At 42.0% G+C, this 25,439-nt stretch overlaps 1 protein-coding gene across 1 annotated transcript in view; it reads right to left on the bottom strand.

Moving 5' to 3' along the window:
• CCDC73 (coiled-coil domain containing 73) overlaps positions 1–18,165 on the bottom strand; it is a 140,459-nt gene extending 122,294 nt beyond the window's left edge. The window contains exons 1-2 of the mRNA XM_078853444.1: positions 18,136–18,165; positions 16,440–16,586 (exon numbers count right to left, since the gene is read on the bottom strand). Of these exons, the coding sequence (XP_078709570.1) occupies positions 16,440–16,586; positions 18,136–18,165 (177 nt within the window). The remainder of the gene's footprint in view (positions 1–16,439; positions 16,587–18,135) is intronic.
• Positions 18,166–25,439: the final 7,274 nt, after the last annotated feature.

Here is a 25,439-nt window from a genome sequence, read left to right as displayed (position 1 = left end):
CTCTCCCTCCTCCCAGCTTTTGAAAGTATCTTGTCTCCTCATGGTCATTTTGGTCAGGTGCCAGCGAGGTTACCTTTAGCTTCTTAACCCTTTACAGGTGAGAGGAGTTTTCCTCTGTCCCGGAGGGATTTTAAAGGGGTTTACCCTTCCCTTTATATTTATGACACCAGCCTACCCTGTCCTTGGTCTTCCTCTTGCTTCTAATGTATTTGTAGAATGTTTTCTTGTTACCCTTTATGTCTCTGGCTAGTTTGATCTCATTTTGTGCCTTGGCCTTTCTAATTTTGTCCCTACATACTTGTGTTATTTGTTTATATTCATCCTTTCTAATTTGACCTAGTTTCCACTTTTTGTGGGACTCTTTTTTTTTTATTTTTAGATCATTGAAGATCTCCTGGTTAAGCCAGGGTGGTCTCTTGCCATACTTCCTATCTTTCCTACGCAGTGGGATAGTTTGCTCTTGTGCCCTTAATAATGTCTCTTTGAAAAACTGCCAACAGTCTTCAACTGTTTTTCCCCTTAGACTTATTTCCCATGGGATTGTACCTACCAACTCCCTGAGTTTGTGAAAATCTACTTTCTTGAAATCCATTGTGTTTATTTTGCTGTTCTCCCTCCTACCATTCCTTAGAATCATGAACTTTACCATTTCATGATCACTTTCACCCAAGCTGCCTTCCATTTGGAAATTCTCAACCAGTTCTCTCAATCAGTTGAGAGGTATCTTGTCCCTCAACCACAAGCCTTGTGTCCTCAGGTCCCCTAAGTGTGCGCCCCAGCCCAGATCTGACTCAATGTCAGAGAAGGTTGGGGCTTGGCAAAGGGGACCCCTGCACAGACCACTGGTTGGTCCAGCCACCAGCCCAGGATTGTCACAGCAAGGTCCAGGGGGTCTCTGTATGGACAGTAAGACAGTGCGAGCCACATTTGTAAGGGTCAGAGTCTCAGTTGGGCATGCTTGACCATGATATGAAAGTATGCGTCCTTCCTGTCGAGGGCAGCGTACCAATCCCCCGAATCCAAAAGGAAATAATAGTGCTCAGGGAGACCATGCAGAACCAGAGCTTGACCATAAATTTGTTGAGTCCACGAAGGTCTAAAATGGGTCCAAGGCCCCCGCCCTTTGCCTTGGAGATTAGAAAGTAACAGCAGTAAATCCCCTTTCCCCTTAGGTGCGGTGGAGGCAGTTCCGCAGGAGCTATCTCGAGGAGCGAACGAACCTCCTGCAGAAGGAGTTGCTCATGAGAGGGGTCCCTGAAAAGGGACGGGGAAGGTGGGTGGGAGGGAGGGGAGGAGGAAAACTAGAGAGAGCATCCCACCTGTACTGTGCATAGGACCCGTCGGTCCGATGTTATATGGGACCACGCATGGTAGAAGTGGGATAATCAGTTTAAAAACCATGGATATGGATCTGGGAACTGGGTTGGTACTCTGTCCTCGGGCACGCCTTCAAAACCCTTGCTTGTTTCTGGCTTGGGGCTTATTCTGGCCCTGGTTAGGCACGTTGTTCTGTCTGCGCCTGATATTTCTGCCCCACCTGCGATATGACTCCTTCCTGGGTCAGGGTTGACACCGCCTCTGCTGCGGAGGCTGAGGCCTGAAGGGCTTTCTCTGGGTTGCCGGCGTATGCATCCCTAGCGACTTCAGGGTGGTCCTAGAATCCTTAAGGCCGTGCAGCCTGGAGTCTGTTTGCACTGAGAAAAGGCCTGAACCCTCAAAAGGAAGGTCTTGGAGGGTATTCTGGACCTCTGGAGGGAGGCCGATGCCTGGAGCCATGCTGAGCGTCGCATGACTACCCCCAAGGCAATGGTTCTGGCCGCAGAGTCCGCTAAATCAATGGAGGCTTGTAAGGAAGTCTTAGCCACTGCCTTCCCGTCATCGATTAAAGCCGCAAATTCAGAATGTGAGTCCTGGGGCAGGTTTCAGAGTAGCAGCCGTGTTAGTCTGTATTCGCAAAAAGAAAAGGAGTACTTGTGGCACCTTAGAGACTAACCAATTTATTTGAGCATAAGTCCTGGGGCAGGTGATCCTTAAACTTGGACACTACTGTCCAAGAGTTGAAGTTGTATCTATTGAGGATCGCCTGCTGGTTGGCTATACGTAGCTGGAGGCCCCCGGAGTAGACCTTTCTACTGAAGAGGTCCAAACGCTTAGCTTCCTTGGCCTTTGGGGCTCAGGCTTGTTGGCCGTGTCATTCCCTTTCATTGACAGCTGAAACAACTAGGGAACAGAGAGTCGGATGGCAGAACAGGAACTCGTAGCCCTTGGAAGGGGTGAAGTATTTCCTCTCTACCCCCTGGCCGTCGGTGTGATGGAGACCGGGGTCTGCCATATAGTGTTGTAATTCGACTGTATGGTCTTTATGAGAGGGAGAGCGGCTCTGGAGGGACCCTCGGGAGCCAGGATGTCCACCATCGGATCCTTCTGCTCGACTGTTTCTTCTGCCTGAAGGTCCATACTGAGAGCTATTCTGCAGAGCAGCTCCTGGTGAACCCTGTGGTCTATTGGTGGCGGTTCTGAGACTGACATACCCACCACAGTCTCATCTGGGGAAGAGGAGGAAGTGAGGTGCTGCTGGTTGTCCTCATCTAGACCCTCCTGCGTGTCCCCATAGACCTGGGTCACTTCAGGACCCTGAGGGGCTGACACCTCTTGAGGTGTCACAGAGCTTGGCACCGCCTCAGGTACTGGGCTGGGGGTGTCAGTTGCTGTTGTGGATCTGGGGGTGGCCTAGAGAGAGTGGCCTCCCTTGTCCTTGATGGGTGCCTGTGTGGTGACCTGGAATGGCGTTGCATAGACTGTCCAGACCTAGAGGCTCTGGAGAAGATGCCCTGTTGCTGGTGGTAGGCCCATGGGGTCTAGAAGGGCCACTGACCCGGAGGGGGCCATTGTGGCTGCCAGGCTGTTTGGGATTCTCTGCTAGCTATTGTTCTATGTCTACTATAGCTAGAGTGACCGAAGTCGGCCTCGGATCCGGAGAATGCTGACTGAGAGGACCAGGGCGATGCCGAACGTTGAGCAGTCGCAGGGTGCCTGGCTGACCGGGACCGTGAACGGTACCAGGAGTCTCGGGACCAGGATCGGTGTCTCGCACTCGGTGCTAGTGACATCGGTGCCGTACTCTGGTGCCAGGCGACCGATGGAGTCGGGGACTGGCGTGGATTTGCCGTGGGCACCGCTGGCTGGTTCGCCTCTGGTGCCATAACCTCACGCTGGGTCGTGGGCTCCGGGGAATAAAAGGAAGCCAAACTTGACTGTGAGCGGTGCCAAGACTGCGACCTCGAGCGGCGCACCATTGCCAGCTTCCCTCTGGACGGCATCATTCTAGGTGGTGCCAGAGGCTTCTCCCTGCACTTCCTGCACTGCCTCCCTCCCTTCTTCCTTTTCCCTTCTCCCTCCCTGACAACTCAATGAGGTCTTTTGCTGCCTCAAAAGCGTCGGGTGTGGAGGGGTGTTCGAGGACTTCCTCCAGCCCTTCATTGGCACTGAATCCGCTGGGTACTGGAATCAACGGGACCTGTAGTGCCGTAGTCGACAGAGCCAATTCTTGGCTTGGGCCCACAATGTGTCTTTGCGTGTCAGGAGTGTTTTTGAGTGGCTTAGTAGCTCTATGGGGAGAGCGCCCTCTTTCCCCTTGCTTGTGCCGCTTAGTTGGTGCCGGAGAAGCGGACCAGTGCTGAAGTTGGTTGTCCCATCTTGGTGCCGATGATTTACAATACCTGGGTGGTGCTGGGTCACACACAGACGCCAGGGCACTTCGCACTGAGGAAGCCAGGGCCGGTGCCAGTTGGTCAGAGGCTGGTGGTTGTAACGCGGCCTCCATGAGCAACTGCTTATGGCGAAAGTCTCTTTCTTTCTTGGTGCACAGCTTAAAGGCATTGCAGATCTTGCAGCGCTCTGCCTGATGAGACTCTCCCAGTCACCAGAGACAGGAGTCGTGGGGATTGCTGTTGGGCATAGACTTGCGGCATGTGGCGCAAGCTTTGAAACCCTGGGCTTCCGGCATGCCCTGCAGCCCAAGGCTGGTGCTGGAACTAGCTTCCAGACACCTGAAACAATGGATTTCTAACTAACTGATAACTATCTATGAAAAGCTAAGGGATCAGTCGCAAGCAAGAGAGAGAGAGAAACGTTCCAACGTCACCACAGATGGTAAGAAAGAATTGAAGGGGGGTTGGACTGGCAGGGTAATATATACATCGCCATGAGGGTGTCACTCTAGGGGCTCCCCTGCCATCCTGACGTGAGCTGCTAAGGGGAAAAGTTTCCGATGTCCATGCATGGGGTGCGCGCACACCTAATTGGAATGGACATGAACAATCACTCGAAGAAGAATAGCTGACTGAAGGGCTTGTTTGAACTTTTCCATTTGACTTTTATTTACCTTGAAAGGAATAGCATTTCCTAATTTAGCCAGGAGCCTAAATTAAACTACTGCATCAGCTGAGAGGAAAATTGAGGCACAGGCAGGTGAGGAAACTGAGGCAGCATCTCTCTCTCTCCTCAGGATAAGAGATATGTGACACTCTCGTATTACAAAGTACAATAGATCACCTTAATTCTCTAGTAATGCCACTTTCTCCAAAATCATTTCAGAATCTAATTCAAAACTGGTCTTGTTTTAAAACCTTATCTAATTTTAAATTCGTTCCAAGGACTTGTTCCAGCCAGTCTCACATATCTTGTCTCCCTCACTCGGTCCCTCCAGTCAGCTAGTATTGGCCTTTTCTCTGTTCTTCCCACCAATCTCATTACTATGATACAGAAAAAAGATTACACTTCAAGATGTTTGTCCCTAGGGGTGCTCCACTTCAGGTGCGCATGTGACCTTTGATCAGTGATTTTCTGTTACAGTCCATTTAGCCTGCACATGCGCCCTGTAGAACTTTGCGCCATGCTCAGAGGGTATATAGGGCTGCACAGGAGAACCACCCACAGCTCCTTCTCTACACGAACATTTAATAAGAACAGTCCAAAGCAAGAGGGTAAGGATGACGGGTAGTGGAGCACCCAAAGGGACACACATATTGAAGAACCACAGTAACCAAACAAGGTAAGTTTAACCTTTTCTTCTTCTTTGAGTAGTGTCCCTATGGTTGCTCCAGTTTAGCTGACTCCCAGGCAGTATCCTCACTGGAATGAGGGAGCTTGGGAATCAAGTCCAGGAGGTAAGACTGTGCAGCAGAACCAATTGCCACATCTTATCTGATGAAATGGACCATGGCATAGTGTTTAGAAAAGGTATGCACTGGTGCCCAGTGTAGCAGCTCTCAGACACTGGAATGTTTTTGAGAAATGCTGTGGAAGTTGCTTCGGATCTGGTAGAGTGTACTATAATCCTGTGGGGAGGAAAAGCACCAGCTGCATCATAGCAAGCAGTAATACACCCAGAAATCCATTTCAACATTCTCAGAGAAGAGGTTGTGAACTCCTTTGATCTTTCTGCAATGGAAACAAAGAGTTTAGGTGATTTCTGACATTGCTTAGTCCTATCCAGATAAAAGGCCAATGCCCATCATACATCTAATTTATGAAGGAAAGTCTCCCACTGAGATTTGTGTGGTTCAGGAAAAAAACAACAGTAGGTAAATAGACTGGTTAAGATGGAAATCCAACAGCATTTCAGATAAGAATTTTGGGTGGAGTCAGATGGAGACCTTGTCCTTGAAAAATATTGTAAATGGGGGTGGGGACAGTCTGCCATCAAGTCTCCAATTTCTCCAACCCTGCAGCCTGACATGGTAGCTACTAGAAAGGCCATCTTCGTAGATGAGTGAAGCAAGGACCAGGTCACCATAGGTTCAAATGGAGGTCCCATAAAGGTATCTAAGTTACAGGCTGAGATCCCAAGTCAGAGTAGGATCCTTAACCTAGGGGCAAAGATTCCCCAGACACTTTATAAATCTCAGGGATGTAGGGTGCACAAAAACAGAAATCCCCTAGAGTGGGGAATGAAAGGCGGATATTGCAGTGAGATGAACTTTAATAGAGCTAATTGAACCACCTTATTTTTTTAAATCCAGCAGATAATTCATGATGGCTGACGGTGAAGAAGATTCGGGCACAAGGCAGTGATGGTAATACCAGTGGTTGAACCTCTTCCATTTCTGAAGGTAAGTGATTCAAATTGACTACCTTCTACTATTTAGCAATACTTGCTGTACGCCTGTCAAGCAGGTAAATTCTAATCCTGAGAACCATCCAGGAGCCATGCTTGTAGATAGAGGACTCCTAGGTTAGGATGAAGCACACAACCTACGTCCTGGGAGAGGAGATGAGGGACAGTCAGATGCTTGAGCCAGTTGGACACACAGATGAAGCAGGTAAGAGCACCAAGCTTGCCTCGGCCAAGTTGGTACTATGCAGAGAAATTCTGGCAACTGACCCTCCTTAATCATGGCCTCAAAGTGTTCTCTGTGCTTCTGTGGAAGATGTTCAATAAAGAATGCAAACTTGTTGTAATTCATGTAATCATACTTGGCCATGACCACCTGATAGTTTGTGATCTAAAACTGGAGAGTTGCAGATGAGTAGGTTTTCCGTCCAAAAAGTTCTAACCGTTCCCGATTCTTGTCATAAGAGGTAGAACTTGAGCAATGCTGTCTACCCTGCTTGTTTATGGCATCCACAAACAGGAAATTAGGTGGGGGATGGGAAAACAAAAATTTTGAGTCCCTGGGCGGGGGTGGGAAATAGTATTTCTTATCTGCCTGTTTACAAGTTGGCAGTAGTTTCCACACACAGTCTTTGCTGGATCCAGGAGCCCATTATTAATGGGTCTTGTATTTGGTAACAGCAATCCAGGTTGCACTATATCCAGAAGCTTGTGATGCAAGTCCTCAGAGAGTGGACTTGCCCCCCCACCCTCCCCCAAGATTACAAGCCTCGGGGGCAGGCAGCCTGAGTGTGCAATGCAATGAGTTCTGCAGAGAAGACAGGAGATGTGCTGCTCCCAATTTGCGCCCCTGAGGCGGGGAGTCAGAATTTTGTTTATAAAACAGAGTGATTACCAGGTGATTTTAAAAGGGCTATTAGAATGTTTCCTAAAATTAAATGATCTGTTCCAAGCTTGGTCAACTGCAAAAAGTATGCAGCCTAAATGACAGAAAGTAATTGTAGATTTTTCTACAATTGTTTCAATTTTTGTATTCAAGAGGGGGTAAAATTACTAATATCTTTCTTTGAAAACATAACTGATTTTTTAGACAAAGGAAATGCTGTAGATCTAATCTACCTGGATGTCAGTAAGGCATTTGATACAGTTCCATGTGAGAAATTATTAGTTAAATTGGAGAAGATGGGGATTAATGTGAGAACTGAAAGGTAGATAAGGAACTGGTTAAAGAGAAGACTACAACAGGTCATACTGAAAGGTGAACTCTCAGACTAGAGGAAGGTTATTAGTGGAATTCCTCAGGGATCGGTCTTGGGACCAATCTTATTTAACATTTTTATTACTGACCATGGCACAAAAGGTGGGAGTGTGCTAATAAAATGTGCAAATGACACAAAGTTGGAAGGTATTGCCAATACGGAGGACTGGAATACCATACAAGAAAATCTGGATGACCTTGTAAACTGGAGTAATAGAAATGGGATGATATTTAATAGTGCAAAGTGCAAGGTCATGCATTCAGGGACTAGCAACAAGAATTTTTGCTGTACGCTGGGGATTTATCAGTTGGAAGTGACAGTAGAGGAGAAAGAGCTGGGGATATTGGTTGATCACATGATGACTGAGCACCGTCAATGTGATGTGGCAGTTTGCCAGAGGCTGGGGATGGGCAATACCTTTTACAGGAGTGAGTGGGTGAGGTTCTGTGGCCTGCAATGTACAGGTCAGACTAGATGATCATGATGGTCCCTTCTGACTTTATTAAGAGTATCTGAGTAAGAATACACATTACCATTTTAAACCTAACCAGTGTCCCATAAGTGACTTGCCACAAGATGTCAGAACTTGATAGTATTAGAGCTGAGTGGGTCTAATATTGATTTAATTTTCTTTTTTGATATAGCAATTAGAAATATCTGACAAAAGTATTGTATCTAAGTTATTATCTGCAAAAACACTAGTTTTCAGTTGCCTAAGTAGCCCCTTGAACCACGGTTAAAGTCCCTCCCCGAATCTGAAATAGCGTCCCTGTGGGCAGGCACAGAATTTGTCATCATCCCCTGCTCCCATGTGCAGCCCTGTTGGCCTGACTGGAGCCACCCCCCCAAATACAGAAGTCATCTATGGGGTCCCTGACTCGTCTAACACTGACAAGTCCCTGGAGTCATGGAATTCTGCGGTACTGAGTGGGTCGGTACCAACACAGCAGTTGATTTGGGCGGTACCATTGCTTTGAAGAGTGTAGGCGCCAGGGTCAAAGACACATGTTTGATTTTGTCGGTACTGACAGAGCTGAGTGGGAAGGCACTATTGGTAAGTCTGAAATAGATGGTGTTGATCTGGAGGCAGACGGTACTGGGGCCTTACTGGTGTCAGGTTTCTCTGAAATGCTTCAGGATCTCCCTGTTCTGCTAGGACTGAAGGAAGAGTCTTTCACCTCCAAGGTACTGAGTGGAGAGATCATGCCTTTCGACACCACAGACCTACCAGGAGATCAGAGCTTCTTGGGAGACCGAGCTCCTTTTCTTCTGAGCCTTCCCTGAGTTGTCCAAGATCTTCCCCTTCTTAAGTGAGACCTTAGCCAAAATCAAAGAGGTACTGGATCTATCTAATGAAAGGTGTATGGGAGGCAATTTCTTGACCTGACTCAGAAGCTGGGCAAAGGGAGAGTTCTATTAGCAACAGCTTCAGTTTGGTCTTCCAATTCTTCTGAGCTCTAGATTTTAGAGCCAGGAAAAAGTTACACTTTTGGGAAATATGGGATCTCCCAAGCAATGGACACAGTTAGAGTGGCCATCGGTGATTGTGATAGCCTCCCAACAAGAGAGCAGCACATGAAACCTGGTGAGCCAGGCATGACCAGCCAGGCCAAATAAGCTCCCCAGAAAAAAATGGGAAAGAAAAAAAGGGAAAGAGGAAAAACAAACTTCTCACATCTAACTAATTCTATAACAACTAACACTGAACAAATTAAAGAGTAACTACAAAACATGCTGAGGCATCCATGAGGTGGACATGCTAGAGCTCTGTCTCAGGCTGAGGCAACAGAGAAGGAACTGAAGACGGTTCACCCACACAGCCCTATATATTCTCAAAGAACAGCATGAAGTTGTATAGAGTGCGTGTGTGGGCAGAATGGACACTGCTAATGGAAAATCTCTGATCCAGGGCTCAAAAGGCACATGAGCACCTGAAGTGGAGCACCCATTGGGACACTACTTAAAGAACAGTATTTTCTGCAGCTATTACCATCTGGAATAGCTTTCTTGTATTTATCTGCCTCACTGAGGCTCCATCTCATTTTAAATCTCATTAATAACATTTTTCCTCTGCCTATACTTCTTAACTTCTTTCCTTCTGTTATTACAGTATGTAGCACTTTACAGTAGTTACAATCTGATGTAGAAGTTGTATACAATGTTAAAATAAGCTGTACTGATATTTAGGGCTTGTCTACATTACCTGCTGGATCGATGGGCAGCGATCGAGCCAGTGGGGGTCAATTTATCGCGTCTAGTCTAGACGCAATAAATCGACCACTGAGCACTCTCCCGTTGACTCCAGTACTCCACTGGAGCAAGAGGTGCAGGCGGAGTGGACTGGGGAGCGTCAGCAGTCGACTTACCACAGTGAAGACACCGCGGTGAGTAGACCAAAGTACATCTACTTCAGCTATATTATTCACGTAGCTGAAGTTGCATAACTTAGATCGATCCCCTCCCTAGTGTAGACCAAACCTTAGAGACTTAAGTGTATGAACATAGGACATTTTAGACATTTAGTTTGCCTGTCCCCTTCCCTTAAAATTTGAACTCACAGCATATTATCCTTTTAAATATTTGTTCAACTGTTTTTCAAAACTATTTACCAGAGCTCTTCTTCAGCTTGGTACAGCTCAAAATCTAGTCTCATTCACCAATAGAAGTTGATCCAATGAAAAGATGATACTTCACTTACCTGGTCTCTTGGATATTATAATTATTATTTGGGTCACATTTTCTGAGGGTCACATTTTCAAAGTGCTCCCATAAAATTTTCAAGAGTATCTGTTTTTCCAGGCACAAAACCCTGTATTTTTAATGCAGAACATTAATTACACATGCAAATGATAAACTGAATATGAAATTTATTATTCTGGCTGTGCATAATGGAAATGTTTCCTAATTTTTTGAGTACACTTAAGAAGGCACACAGAAGATTTCACCCTTGCTATCCATGAATTAACTAGCAACAGAGATCAGCTATAAACTTAAAGACTTACTAACAAGAAAGCTATATCCAGTTGCCTCTCCCTATCACTGATTCTAAAGAAATGATTAGGGTTCTTAAGATTCAGGAACCACATATTTATGCCAGTGTTCAATAAATCAAGTGCAAAGGTTAGGGATGATAGGAAGGGGAATCCAGCCTTTCTGACTTACTAATAAGGGTGAAAGTAAGTTAACAGAAGAAGTAAGGTATTTTTTTAAAATGGCAGCACAAAGGTGGAAGGAAGAAGTGGAGACTGAAACCATTATGCTATTCAGAAAATAATCACCAAAGCAACGTGAAAAGGGAATGATAGCAAAACATATACAGTGCAAATTATTATAGGCAAAGCTGGTAGCATCATCTGCAGTTAAGGTTGCCTAACACTCTCCATTGTAAGACCCTGATTTCATTTGTTTATAACTTTGCCAAAAACTTTAATTTTTCAAACTAAAACTTTACACATTTAATGTTGGCCTCGGTCTGATTTGATTTTTTTTTTAAAGTTTCAGCTAATTTTCACCATTTCAGCTAAGTTTCACAATTTCTGAGACCAATTTAAGGAAAAATACAGTTTGCACCTCCATGCCTTGGAGCGAGGGCTTGAAATTTGCACAGGGGACGACATACTGGTGACAGGGATGTGCCTTTTGCTGTTCATGTAAAAATTAACTGAAATTTGGCCAAGTTATAAGCCTCTTAAAAAAATCTCAATTTGCACACATTCAACACAGATATGTTAAAGCTTGGCAGCTAACTCTACTAAGATTTTGTCTGCTCCAAGCATGCTCCATATCAGAGCTCCACGGGCTGAGCAAGATTTTCCCTACAATTACTCTTCCCAGCAGCTGGGGGCTGCCACAGTATGGGCACAGGAAATGAAAGCAGGGAGATGGTTTCTCAATGCTCCTGCTGCTGGCAGTGCGTGCACTATACCAAACCTGGAGTAATAGTAAGAGGAAGCAGCCTGAGGCAGGGGTGGCTTTAGTGTGGGTTCATTTGCACTTACAGAAATCATGAAACCAAAGTGCCAAACTTGAGTGGGACTTTGACCACATGTTCCAAATCACAATGCTCAGAGTGGGGAGCCAGCCCCAACCCCATGGGACAGGAGTTGCTGCTCGGTCTCCAGACCCTCACCTCCTGGGCCTTTCTTCCGCACTGGATCTGGGTTAGGGTTGCAGTGCCATGGTGGAAGGTGCTGCTGTGGGTGGTTGGTGATCCCTTGACTACTACTCAAAATCATGTCCAAGAAGAGTTTAGTGTAGTGCACCCATTGAACTGGAAAGCTACGTCCACCACTGAGTGGAGGAGAAGGTAGAATGCTGCAGGAGCCAGAGGGTAGGAAGTAGCAAAAGAGAAGAGCCAAAGGATGGAGGGAAGCAGAAGGGGACAGAAGTAGGGGAGGAGAACAGGAGCCACTGGAGGAGTGGATAACAGCAAGAGGAGGAAGAGGGGCTAGGGGTCTATAGGTACAGGAGGAGGAGGAGGAGGAAAGGAGCTAGATCATTTGGGGGGGATGAATAGGAACAGAACAGAAGTGGGCAGGAGCTGGAAGTTGATCGGAGCAGCAGGGGGCAGAGACAGACTGGAGCAGTGGAGTCTATAACCGTTAGAACACACTCCCCTCCAGAATTTATAATTGATCCCAGGAGCCCTGTCTCTCTACATGCCTCGGATATCAGCACACAAGCTGTGAAATCCACCGGCAAAGTGTATAGCTCATCCCCCTCTAGTGTTTGCTACCAGTTATTCCATTACTTCAAGTGGTAGAGTTCTATTTTGTGGATATAAAGGTCAAAACCCTGTTGACCAAACCTGCAGGTTGATATGGTTCCACATGACAGAATTTGGTGGGGGGAGGGGGATTCTTTCAGTTTTGTTTTTATCCTTGGTATCAGGGAGAGGACCAGACTGAAAGGTGGCTTATGTTTTCCCCAAGAAACTAACATTCCTTCCCCCCTCTCCAATAAGATTTTTCTTTATTTTACACCCTGTTATTTTACTCCAAAATCTAGTTGCTAGTTTCAAAGAAAGAAAACATCCCTGACACAGGTTCCAACTACCATCCTTTTGGTTAATAGACAAAATGAGTTTGTCTTTTGCACCACAGAGACAAATTAGTATAGTGAACAAAATCAGCACTAAAATTCATCTTTTTGGTACTCAGCGAGACACCACTTCCATTGCTCCCACTGCTGACAAACAAAACTATCCTATATTCTCTACATCAAAGTACATCCCTATTCCAGTAAGCACTGAAGCACATGCTTAAGTGCTTTCCTGCATAAAGATGTTTTCCTAAATCAGGGCCATAGTTCTCACTGATTCAGTACACAATATACTAAAGTTCAAATGCTTCCTAGCCCTTCTAAATGTTATCTTAAACTTAACTTCAATTGTCAAATGGTGGTGGTAGTTATGGTTGCATTAGACTTCCATTGTGACAAACTGTATATGACTGTTTATCATTATACCTAAAGTTACACTTAAAACTATTACAGGTAAGACAATATTTTAGCCCCTGTGGAAGAAATTCCTCACATTACCCAACATAATGTCTCCAGCTGATTGCAGAACAGGACTGACAGACTTCAGAGGACATGGTAGAGTGGTAGGCAAAACTGGCAAAAAATAAGCGGACCCTCAATACTCTACCAAAATATAAAGAATCCCCTGGAAGAAAAACAAAACAGTAATTTCTACTGATTGCTTTTGCGGTTTCTGATTACATCATTAGGCATTATAGTCAATTCCCATTAAAAAGACAGATTCTCCTGACATCTTAAGAAATAAGGTAGTGGCATATGCATTTTGAAAATTTAGCCTGTCTATTCTAAGATAAGCATGCGCAGCTCCTATTGACCTCAATGGGAGTTTTGCATACATACGTGAGGGCTGATTTTGTCTCTTCTGTAGCTGGAAAGTTGCAGGGGCGGGCATTGCTTGTAATTATAAACTACTTTTAATTTGATGATTTAATAACTCCTACCTTATCAAAGAAAAAACATTAAAAACAAACTCTTACAATGTAATTAGAATGTATTTACTTAAATATAAATTGACTTAGAATGTTTCAATTTTTCTTTTAAAATAATTTTTATGGTCAATAGCTTTGTTTATATTTTTCTTTTTTATTGCCTTCAGCTTTTGCATTAACAATTTTTTTAAAAGCCTCTCAGACATTAATTGTTATTTCAGTATTTAATTATTTTGGGCTAGATTTTCATCACTGATCAGCTCTGCTCAAATTATGACTCCAGCTGCAAGAGGGGCAAGATTCATTTCTACAATTTAATATTTGTATTACAATACAGCCTGGATCACTCAAACCAACAGGGGCCACACTATGCTAGGTACGTACAAAAGCATAACATTCCCTGCCCCATAGGGCTTCCACTCTAAACAGGCAAAGCATGGGAGGGGAAACAGAAGCACAGTGAGGTAAAATGACTCATCTGAGATATCACAGCAGGTTATATGTAGAAGTGAGAGTAGAACTCAGGTCTCCTGAAACCCAGTTTAATGTCTTATCCACTTGACCACACTAACCCCCCTTGAGCTACCTGCCCAATCCTGTTCCTAGGGAACAACTCAGCAAGATGGGGGCAGAGATGGGTGGGAAATGGGACTCCCTCTTGGTCAATGGTCCTCAAACTTATTTGAATGTGTCCCCCTTCTTTGTGTGTGTAGTGGTTTATGCTCCTCCCTTGGGCATCCAACCAGCAGCCGCTGCTCTCTGGCCGCCCAGCTCTGAAGGTAGCACTGCCACCAGGTATGGTATTGCTGCCCTTACTTCTCCACTGTTGCTGGTGGCGGCGCTGCCATAAGAGCTGGGCACCTGGCCAGCAGCCGCCACTCTCTAGCCACCCAGCTCTAAATGTGCACAATATTTTTTCCCCCCTAAAGCTTCTCTCCCCACCCTGAATATATTCTGCACACCTCCCAGTTTGAGGACCTCTGCTCTGGCTCAGCCCCATCTCTCCTACTCACTGGTCAGGTGCACAGTGGGGAGTAAATTACTCCATGAAAAAGGTGAAGCAACTCACTCTTCTCTCAGAGCAAGGAAGGAACTGTGATTCTGAGCCATTATTCATTCTATAGCCTTTTTCTGATGTGGTACAACTGCATACTATCTTGTTCAGGGCAGATTGTAAATTTACAGTCTAGTATTATGTAAGTTATGACTTGTAATAAATGCATAACTAAAATCATGGGAGCATTTTGTGCCATTGATTTTGTAACAATTGATTTATATGCAGAGTTCTGCTTAAAAATCAACAGTAGTACATTGTGGCCCAAAATATTTTATAATCCTATTTCAAAATAGTTTCATTTTTCATCCTCGTTAAGCAGGTAATCTTGATTCATTGACAGATCAAGTAATACATACCTGCTCTTGTTACTAGCCTTCAAAAGTTTTTAACTTTTTCCCACTGCTGCGAATTTGATTAAGAACAAGATAGAAACATCTTCAGCATGAAGATGAAAATCTGTGTTTGGACATTTCAAGCCAAATCTTACTCACAGGATTTGGCTCTTGGCTGCAGGCATTTTGCAACTAAAAGTACATGTAGTGAAAAAAGATAAAAACTTACCTTCCAGAGACAATCAAATACAGTAGCTGTAGTCCTTGCTTTATTCTTTTTCTCTTGTACACGGGGGGAGGGGAAGGAGAAGAGAAGAGAAGAGAAGAGAAGAGAAGAGAATTTACAGCATTCTTTTGAAATTACAATATTTCCATTTTAGTGTTATATGACTCTAACCAAATGAAATAAAGAGGTTAAAACTTTGATAGTGTAAAGGGCAGCAAGCTACCACAAAATATATTATCTCTATGGGGAAAAATGGTGGTTTGCTATTCTGATCTATTATCTAAGTAAAAATTCTCCAGAGTCCCTTCATTACTGCAAACATGGCTGTACTGGGCTAAACTCCTTCTGTCCTAGACTAAACCCACAGTTCGTAGTGATTAGGGTGTGGTGAATTTATAACTACTGCAATTGCACCAAGGGCCTAGAGGCTTTTAGTTAAGATACTGTGCAGCAGTCATTACAGATGTAGTGTTATTTTTAAAAAGCGTTGTGCCATTTAACTTTTAAAATAGATCAAAACAAAGGTAAACATTTATCAATGCAAACATTTTTTGTAGAATGTCTACAATACACTTTTGTCAAACAGGTCAAAGGTATCAAATAACTAAAGTATAGTTCTTCTGTGAAAGGCAGAAAGAAAATCGTTCAGAAAATCTAAAAAGAAAAGCATTAGCAAATGTATACTAGAATCTTTTGCAATATAACTGAAAAACAAAATAGGTGTTACTATTGGCCTTTAATTATAAGGACATCATTGCAATACTTAAAAATGAATCTCCCATCTATTTCTTTATTTTAAATCAAGAAATACTCATATCTTAGAATGGCAGTGCTCATAATGTCTCTAAAGTACTGTAATAGTTTGACTTTGACCTTTATTGACTATGTTTACAACCAAGGAGATAGTTGAAAAAAAAATCTACTTGCGTATGTCAAAGATACTAACCATCTATTTGCTTTCTTTTTTAATTTAGTGAAAGCACCGGTATACTGACTGAAAAGCAGGTCAAAGCTACACCCCTCCTGGTAAATGGTAAATCAATCTGTTAAACAAAGACTGAGATAGATTCAGTTATGGATGTCTGCTTGCTTTCCACATCACGAGTCACTCTTGAAAAGGTTTTTGATACGGAAGGATATAATAAAATAAACACAATAGAAAATAAAAGTTGACTATAGAGAATTTCTGCCTTATTAATTTGGTAAACAATTGTATTTTTGATAGATAAATATGTGTCAGTTGCATTCATTGTCCCAATGTACCCATAAGAACTAAGTTGTCCAAGTCTAATATATGCCCCAAATACACACACTACAAACTTCCATGATATTTATGATACAAAATCCTGGCGGATAGATGTTCTTTTATATGAAAGTGGGTTATTTGCTTTTATAGATGAGTAGGAATTCTTACAATTAATAATGAACAGTTGTAAATAACACAAAGAATTGGGAGCTTAAAACAATGATAGCACACATACCCTTCTTACACGCAGTTCTTCTACTGCCTCTAGTAAACTTGTTTTAAAATCTAACAGATGAATAGAAAGCAATGTGTCTGAAGAACTTTGGAAAGTATAAGCAGGTGTCGTTGTCTTAAAGTCTCTATCCATATTTAAATTCTGTATCTGCAATATAAAAATTTATATCATCTTTTCAGATTTAGCCTTTAAAGTCTTTCACTTTCTGAAAACTTGCAAGTGTTGAAAACAATAGATATCATAATTTAGCTATTTAAACAACCATTTCTAAACTGTGAAATTAGGCAGTAATATTTAATTTGACAAAAAAATAAATCCATTGCTTATTGCTTACTTTAGAGTTTAAATATATTTAAATTGTGATTTCTTATTTATTCTTGTAGCAGGTACATGATATAACTTGAGATCTTGCTAGCTTCTGGTTTCTTTTATATTTTTTTCTAAAGATTTACCAAAAAAGTTAGAGATATACTGAATACTTTTTTCCAGAAAATATAAAACCATTAAATGATTACACATTAGTTATTATTACCATCTTTATTTTTAAAAGGATGTACAATGACGGTAGAGGACAAAAGATATTTTTATCACTATCTCGCCATATCCCATAATTTCTCTTATCTTTTGCTTTGAGTCTCAATAATAATATAAAATAAAATAAATAAAGACACTGGGTGTGAAATAGGGAAGGGACGTAGGATCCAGGTTTATGCAGATCTGGTAGCTCAAATAGCCTACAGCACTGACATGGGGAGGCTGCAGCTGCTATTTCAACCTATGAAACGGCAATTAAATTGCCAACCCCAAGAGTTCAAAAAATCATGACTCAAGCCTAAAAAATAATAATAATAATCTTTACATTGGCTTAAAAATCATAATTTTTTTTAAAAAAGATGTACATTGGAGCTTTTTTCCCCACAACCATGACTGCAATAAAAACTTACTTTTTAAAAATGAAAACTGAGATTTTCTAATGGTCACTTGACTACAGGAACTAGGGCTTTAAGTAAAACACTAAATATAAAATTCTCACTATAAAATTGCAAGATTTGGCAACATAGTCGCTGCAGGGGCTGACATGTAGCACTGCTCCTTATGCTGATTTGGCAGTGGATTTCATCTACTCTACTATTCCCCTCCCTTACCCTTGTTTGTAGTGCTGGTCTCACACACCAATACAGATTCATATTACTGCCACTATTGGGGCAGCCTGTTTGGAGTGGGGATGATAATGGTGAGTTATAGTACTTTTTTCAGATTACCCAGTATTTTGCCTTATTTATGGAACAGAAGTAATTGTAGATATAGTGGATGCACTTCTAAAAATTTCCTTCTTTTTCAAAAGGTATTTTTTATATCAGCAGCCCAAAATAGCCAGAATGCAGAGTGCTCTAGCAACACCTCCTCCATACTATACCAGTTAATCCCAGGACCACACTTAACACCTCCCTATGCTGGGGCTCCAAAGGTCATGGGGGGATGGAGGGGGAGAGAGTACAGCAACATGGAATCCTCCTTGGGGAATTCCCAATTTGTGTCATGAGGCCAAAACATGAGCCAGAATCAGTGCCACTGTTCCCTCTAAGCTGGGCGCGTGTGCACATGCACACAGATGCTAAACCCTGCGCACAGGGCGAAACACTGTGCGCACAAAAAATGAAATAGTACATCGGAGCCAGGCCAAAATACCATTTACGGGCGACTTTTGACATTGTTCTCCCGCCATCTATCAACGCAGCCAGATTCTACTAGCCGGCAAGGGAGGGGGGAAGGGAAAGGAGAGCAAAGAATCGTACGCCTCCCCGCCAGCATTTCGAACGTGGAAAGTTGATCACGTCGGGACGGTTGGGACCCACGCATCTCCTTGTAGTCTGTTCATTTGGCTGTGTTCAAACTCAAGTACATGCGAATAAGTCAAAATGCCTGGCCATAGTTGCTAAGGAACGTCAAAGATTTCCCAGAAATGAACAAAGGTAAGTGTTGTTTTCATGACTGAGATCTTTCAAAGGCATTGGACTTCATACATTTACTCGTGATGTTTTACGATTTTCCCACATTTTTTTGCCGCAGACGCATGGACGTGATTGGAGCTATGCACAAACTTCCAGTATCCTGATCTGAATGATCTCCCGTTTGCCCTTTTGTCGAGTCACGCTGTTAAGTGCATTGAAATAGTAGCCATATAATAAAAGTATTAATTTTAAAGAAACCAATCTGGTAAAAAAATCAATCCCAAAATGTCACTGTCTAGAGGTCTAAAGCGTAAAAGAACAGTGATTTCATTTAAATCTGGATGGCTGGATGAGACTATAGAGACTGTTACACCGAAGTCACATAGTGTAATGCTTGTTAAACTTCATGAAATATTCACATATGATGAGGACAACGGAGTGGTTTGTATATATTGTCAAGATGCCAGAGCTTCGGGAGAATTTTTAACAGGAATAATGTGGAACGATGTATGGAAGTTGGATTTCTTTAAGCGTCATCTGTCAAATAAGTCTCATATAAATGGTGTAACAAGACTTAGAAACAAAAACCCTTCCTTACAGAGTGGATTGCTTGGCAGGATTCTTGAAAGTCCAGCTGAAAAACAGAGGAGGCAAATTAATCTTGAACGCAAGCACTCAAACCCAGAAGAAATCAAGGTACTTATTGACAGTGTGTTGTTGGCTATTAAAATGAACAGCTCAATGTTTTCTGTTCAGGATATTAATGACCATTTGGAAAAATATGTGCACGTACCAGCAAGCTGGAGAAGTAAAAATTATGCTTTTGAATTTCTTGAAATTATCAACTGCATTGTCCAAAATGACCTCATGCATGAAATAGCATCGGCAATGTTTCATACTCTAGCTGTTGATGAAAACAATGATATATCCATTAACAGATACTTGATACTCTACTTTAAATATAGATCCATAAATTGTGCAGACTATAAAACTTCGTTTGGTGGACTATTACTATTGCAAGAATGTGATGCTGTTTCAATAGTGTCTGCAATCAAAGAGTTTTATAAAAAACACCAACTTGATCTAATGAAAATGGTGATGTTCACATCTGATGTTGCCTCCGTCATGTTGGGCAAACTCAACGGCGTGGCGGCTCAGCTGAAATGTGATATTCCACACTTAGTCCAGCAACATTGCATTGCACACCAGGAAGACTTGGGGATTTCCGATGCATGGAAAGAGGTCAAGCTGATAAGAGACATCGAAACCTTAATGAGAACTGTCTAAACGGTGTTCTGTCAGTCAACCAGGAGAAAATGCAAATTTTAGGAAATAGTGGATGCTTCTGAATGTGAGTCAGCGGCTTTCAGGCCACTCAATGAAGTGCGCTGGTTATCTAGGCACTTTGCACTTTGAGCAATTATTCGCAACTATAATCCTCTTCTGGAATATTTTGAGCAAGACAAAAGATACTGATCCAGTTTCTAAATACTGCCACAAAATGCTGAATACCATGGAATACTGAATAACATGAGAAGTTTTGAATGATGTTTTGTCGGAGCTGGCTTCACTATCCATGCTGCTCCAGAAACGGGGCCTTACACCTCCTAAAGCATTTCACCTTGCCAGAGGTAAACTAAACAAGATCAGAAGACAGTACCTTGGAGGTTCAGTCTTATGGAGTGACAAAGTTAAGGATCTTTTAGATATGAGCTCTCAAGAAAATAATGAAATTGATACCAGTTCCATAATAACTTTCATAAACATCTGGTGTGCACATTTGGCAGACAGGTTTCCAGAGGATGAAGTCCAGGAGTGGCCTGCTTTTGATTGTGCAGCAGAAGTTAAGTATGACTTCAATTTTGGAATTCATCAGGTCAAATCCCTAGGTTCAAAATACAAAGACTTTTTTGCTGAAGAGATTGTTATAGTCAGTCAGTACAATGACTTCAAATTTGCAGTAGCCGAAAGAATCAAAAGCCAATTGGTTTTAAGTTTCCCAGATGTGATGACATTTGCTCACCAGAATGAAGAGTTTCAGGATCTTGCAAAGTTGATGAATATTGGAGGAACATTCCTAGCACCAAGTGCAGACTGTGAGTGTGGCTTTAGCTTAATGAACACTCTAAAAAACAAACTACAGAATCATTTACAAGTAGATCATTTGAACATGCTGATGTGTATTAAGAGTTACCAGCTGGATGGAGGACTGATAGATCTGGACAGAGTTTATATTGAATGGGCAAATGAAAAAGATAGCAGGGAAAAACAGTAAGGTTAGTTTAGCAGTCTTTGACATTTTGACCAATAAGGAAATTAAAATGCATTTGTAATTACATATCTTATTCTTGGCTGATAATCATTTATTGATATTTTTTAGGAAAATTTTAAATTTAAAACACAAACTCTTGTTTTTCTTTTTTTACTTATGATGTCTCTATCTGAAAACCCATATACATTGACATAATAGCATACTTATTAAATTGCCTTTATTACATGTTTATCAAAATCTTTTCGGACAGGTGTATAGAATGAAAGGTGAAAGTGGATACCAACGGGCAGAAGCCTATGGACTGATAATGATCTTGGATTAATATGTGCTTGATATATGCTCATGATTGTCTATAAAAAAAAGATCATACAGCGTAATGCTTAAAACTAACTTCTGCTTCATGAAGAAAAGTTAAATTTCCTTTTTCTAAGTATTTAAAAATGACATTTATAAAATAACAAGGTGTAAACTATTATCATCACAAATTGCAAATTAAAACTTTTTAAATGTATAAGCATTTTACTCGCTTGGGTGCATTTGCCTCATGGTGCACAAATTTGAACTCTGCTTCAAAAATTTGCACAGAAGAAATTTTTTTGCACACACGGCCTGTCAAAAATTAGAGGGAACATTGATCAGTGCCTAAGGCCTTGTTAACTGATGGCTAAAACCATAATATAAACACACCCTGAGTTGCTTGGGGAAGGGATTGTAGGTGTGATTATTTTCTCAATTATACCACTGCAAATCAGGAGTAATTCTAATGAACTCACTGAAGTTACACAAGGGGGGGGGAGGGGAAAAGAGGAGAATCAGGCCCAGTATTGTCTTCTGTCTTATACAGCACCAATAATACTGTCAGCACTGGATAATAAATTATTAATAATAATTTTAAAAAGTACTTAAGTTTCCACACCTGTCATAAATATAAAGGGAAGGGTAAACCCCTTTGAAATCCCTCCTGGCTAGGGGAAAACTCCTCTCACCTGTAAAGGGTTAAGAAGCTAAAGGTAACCTCGCTGGCACCTGACCAAAATGACCAATGAGGAGACAAGATACTTTCAAAAGCTGGGAGGAGGGAGAGAAACAAAGGGTCTGTGTGTCTGTCTATATTCTGTCTTTGCTGGGGATAGACCAGGAATGGAGTCTTAGAACTTTTAGTAAGTAATCTAGCTAGGTACGTGTTAGATTATGATTTCTTTAAATGGCTGAGAAAAGAATAACTATTTCTGTCTGTATCTTTTTTTGTAACTTAAGGTTTTGCCTAGAGGGGTTCTCTATGTTTTGAATCTAATTACCCTGTAAGGTATCTACCATCCTGATTTTACAGGGGGGATTTCTTTATTTCTATTTACTTCTATTTTTATTAAAAGTCTTCTTGTAAGAAAACTGAATGCTTTTTCATTGTTCTCAGATCTAAGGGTTTGGGTCTGTGGTCACCTATGCAAATTGGTGAAGCTTTTTATCCAACATTTCCCAGGAAAGGGGGGGTGCAAGTGTTGGGAGGATTGTTCATTGTTCTTAAGATCCAAGGGTCTGGGTCTGTAGTCACCTAGGCAAATTGGTGAGGCTTTTTACCAAACCTTGTCCAGGAAGTGGGGTGCAAGGTTTTGGGAAGTATTTTTGGGAGAAAGACGTGTCCAAACAGCTCTTCCCCAGTAACCAGTATTAGTTTGGTGGTAGTAGCGGCCAATCCAAGGACAAAGGGTGGAATATTTTGTACCTTGGGGAAATTTTGACCTAAGCTGGTAAAGATAAGCTTAGGAGGTTTTTCATGCAGGTCCCCACATCTGTACCCTAGAGTTCAGAGTGGGGGAGGAACCTTGACAACTCCATTAACAAAATATATGTAGAATTAAAGGACCAAATTTTCAAGAGTAGAAGCTGAAATCTGCTGGCAAAATCCATGTGTAAAAAAATGTATCCATATTAAGCACCATCAAATGGCTGTTTGAATGTGCAAACAAATATTGTGCAAGTAACCAAACTCTGTACTTTAATTTACACAGTTACACATTCATTTTCGCACAGAGAATACAGGCTTAATTATTTTTAATTTACAAAACTGGCACTAGAATTCAGGACAGACAAATCCTTATTTAGCCAAAACTCCTACTGAATCCAAAACTGCACAATCAGCCCCCACCCCTCAATAATAAATGCAAATAATTTTTCTTTTCTTCATTACTTGAAATGACCCCAGATTTCAGAGGTACACTACAAATATATAAAGCAGTACAAGGAATACAACTTTCTAGACTATTTTACTGTTAGAGAGGTCATCAACAGTTACATAACTAAAAGACCCTACTCTCATGTCATAGTAGATATAAAACTATTGAGTCCATCTTTAATCATGTTATGTCCTGATTTAAGACAAAGATTTTGTGACTATAAAGTAAAATGAGGAGACCTGATACATGCTCCAGTTCCAATACCACAGTCACATAAGGCTCACTCTTTGGGCTAGATCCACAAAAGTACTTAGTTGCCTAACTACCTCTGTAGGCACCTAATGTCTAATGACTTTCCCAAAAACACTGCTTAGCTGCCACCTAACCCAGTAGATGCCTAAATATTCCCCATGAACATGTGCAAAGCCACTTAAATCCTGGCGCTACCCCCAGCTTAACAAGTTGCTTGGAAGTTGGAGCCCAAGCTCACATTTAAGTCCCTGCAGGATTTTTAAACTAGGCATTCCACCCATTGCCTACTGAATCAAGCCCTACTCAGGCATTCTCAAAGCATGCCTACTAAACCAGTTCTCCAAAGAGGGGAATTTTACATGTGTGTATCCCAGATTCAAACTCCTACTTTGCCTGATTTGACACAGGGACTTGATCCCAGGTTTCCCTATCTCCTAGAAGAGTACCCTAACCTCTTGGGAGGTGAAGACCTGTGTTCAGGTCTACTGGCTATTCTAGGGTGGGTCTCTCTCGATCTCTCCTGTTGAAGCTGTTCTACTTTGTATAAATAATTAAATATGCATTGGGCCAGATGGACAGACTGACTCTTACGGCCTGGTGGTTCAGACATTTCCTATTCCAATGAAGATTTAATCATTTATACAAAGTGGAACAACTCCACCAAAAATAAAGAGAGAGACTCACCCACAAAATACCCAACAGCCTGGTGGTTAGGGCATTCTCCTGGGAGGTGGGAGACCCATATTCCAATCGCTGCTCTGCCTGATTTTGAGCAGGGACTGGAACCCAGTCTCCCACCTCACAACAAAGTGCCTTAACTATTGGGCATAATGGAGGGGAAGGGGTCTCTCTCTCTGGTTTTCCCCAAAAAAGAGGTGAGGGAGAGGGTTCATGGCTCAGAGTCCCTAGGAGAGACAGGAGCATAAAAGCCCATATCAATGGAAGTTAGCCACCTAAGTATCTTTATGAATCTAAGCCCTAAGTCCCATTGCTTTCCTCTGCATTTTGCTCCTCGCTAGCTTAGATTGCTCCCCAAACAACTTGCTCCCCTCTGAGGGCACCTATCTTAGGCCCCTAACTGTCCTCCCAGGCATTATATTGGGAACCTGGGTACCTATCTCAGGCCTGAGGATTCCACTAGGCAGCAGGATGCCTAGGCACTGAAACGCTGAGTGTTACAACATCTAAGTCCCTTTGTAGACCTAGCCCTCTGAGCTTTGGAATTCCACCAGCTTCAGACATGAGGATGCTAATCCAAATAGGAGAATCTTGTGTGTGGTATGTTTAGAGAAAAATTAATTCCTGTGAAAAATTCTGTACACAAAGAAAGTGATGGACTAATTTAGGGCCCAATCCTGCAAAGGCTGATGCATGTAAATAACTTGAATCACGAAAGTAGCCTCACTTAAGTCAATGAGCAAAGTTATATGTTTCAGAGTAACAGCCGTGTTAGTCTGTATTCGCAAAAAGAAAAGGAGTACTTGTGGCACCCTAGAGACTAACCAATTTATTAGAGCATAAGCTTTCGTGAGCTACAGCTCACTTCATCTGATGCATCTGATGAAGTGAGCTGTAGCTCACGAAAGCTTATGCTCTAATAAATTGGTTAGTCTCTAAAGTTATATGTGTTAGTCTATGCAGGATAGAGTCCAATTCCTTGTTAATCAAAAAAGCAATTTTGGGAATAATTTTGTCAGTGATTTTTTTTTTAAAAATCAACTTTATCATTTTTAAGGGATGGAAGAAAATGGACCTGAGGCATCCACTGGCTTTCCCTCACCCAACTGATCCCAGCAAAGGCACTTGACAAGGAAAACTTCACATCCCGAAGGCAGCGAGTCAAGATAAAAGCTTTTCCAAGTGGAAGCTCAGAAATTTCACTCATCCCTCCATTGTGAGGTATCAATTTCTTATGTATAATCTGCACTCATTCTGCAACAGGGAGGTCAGGCAAGCCTCCTTTGAGACTGCCACAAAATGCTCTGTAAGAAACCACTGGAAACTGCAAAGGTATGATGCATATTATACCCTACTCCCTCTCCTCATTCTCCAGGCTGAGTGTGATACTTGTGTGACCCTCCCCACCAGTCAGAGGAATATGAGAACTTGACCATTTGCTCTATAATTTGTTGAATAGATGATGCACAGCAAAAAGAAAAGCAAGCAAATTACTGACAGAAAACATCTGATGAAGTTTAAAGTTAATAAATTCATATTATATTAAATTATTAAAACATGTTTTTAAAGATTGAAAATCATCAGATGTATACTGGAATGACAAATTAAATGTCTACTATAAACATCTCAAATTAATACAACTGTTTAAAGCCATAAAAACCACAAGATAAAC

The sequence above is a fragment of the Lepidochelys kempii genome, chromosome 6 (assembly GCF_965140285.1).
Source record: "Lepidochelys kempii isolate rLepKem1 chromosome 6, rLepKem1.hap1, whole genome shotgun sequence".
In the NCBI taxonomy this organism is placed as follows: domain Eukaryota; kingdom Metazoa; phylum Chordata; order Testudines; family Cheloniidae; genus Lepidochelys; species Lepidochelys kempii.
The sequence above is the reverse complement of the archived record's forward strand: the minus strand, read 5'-3'. Positions and strand labels throughout refer to the sequence as shown.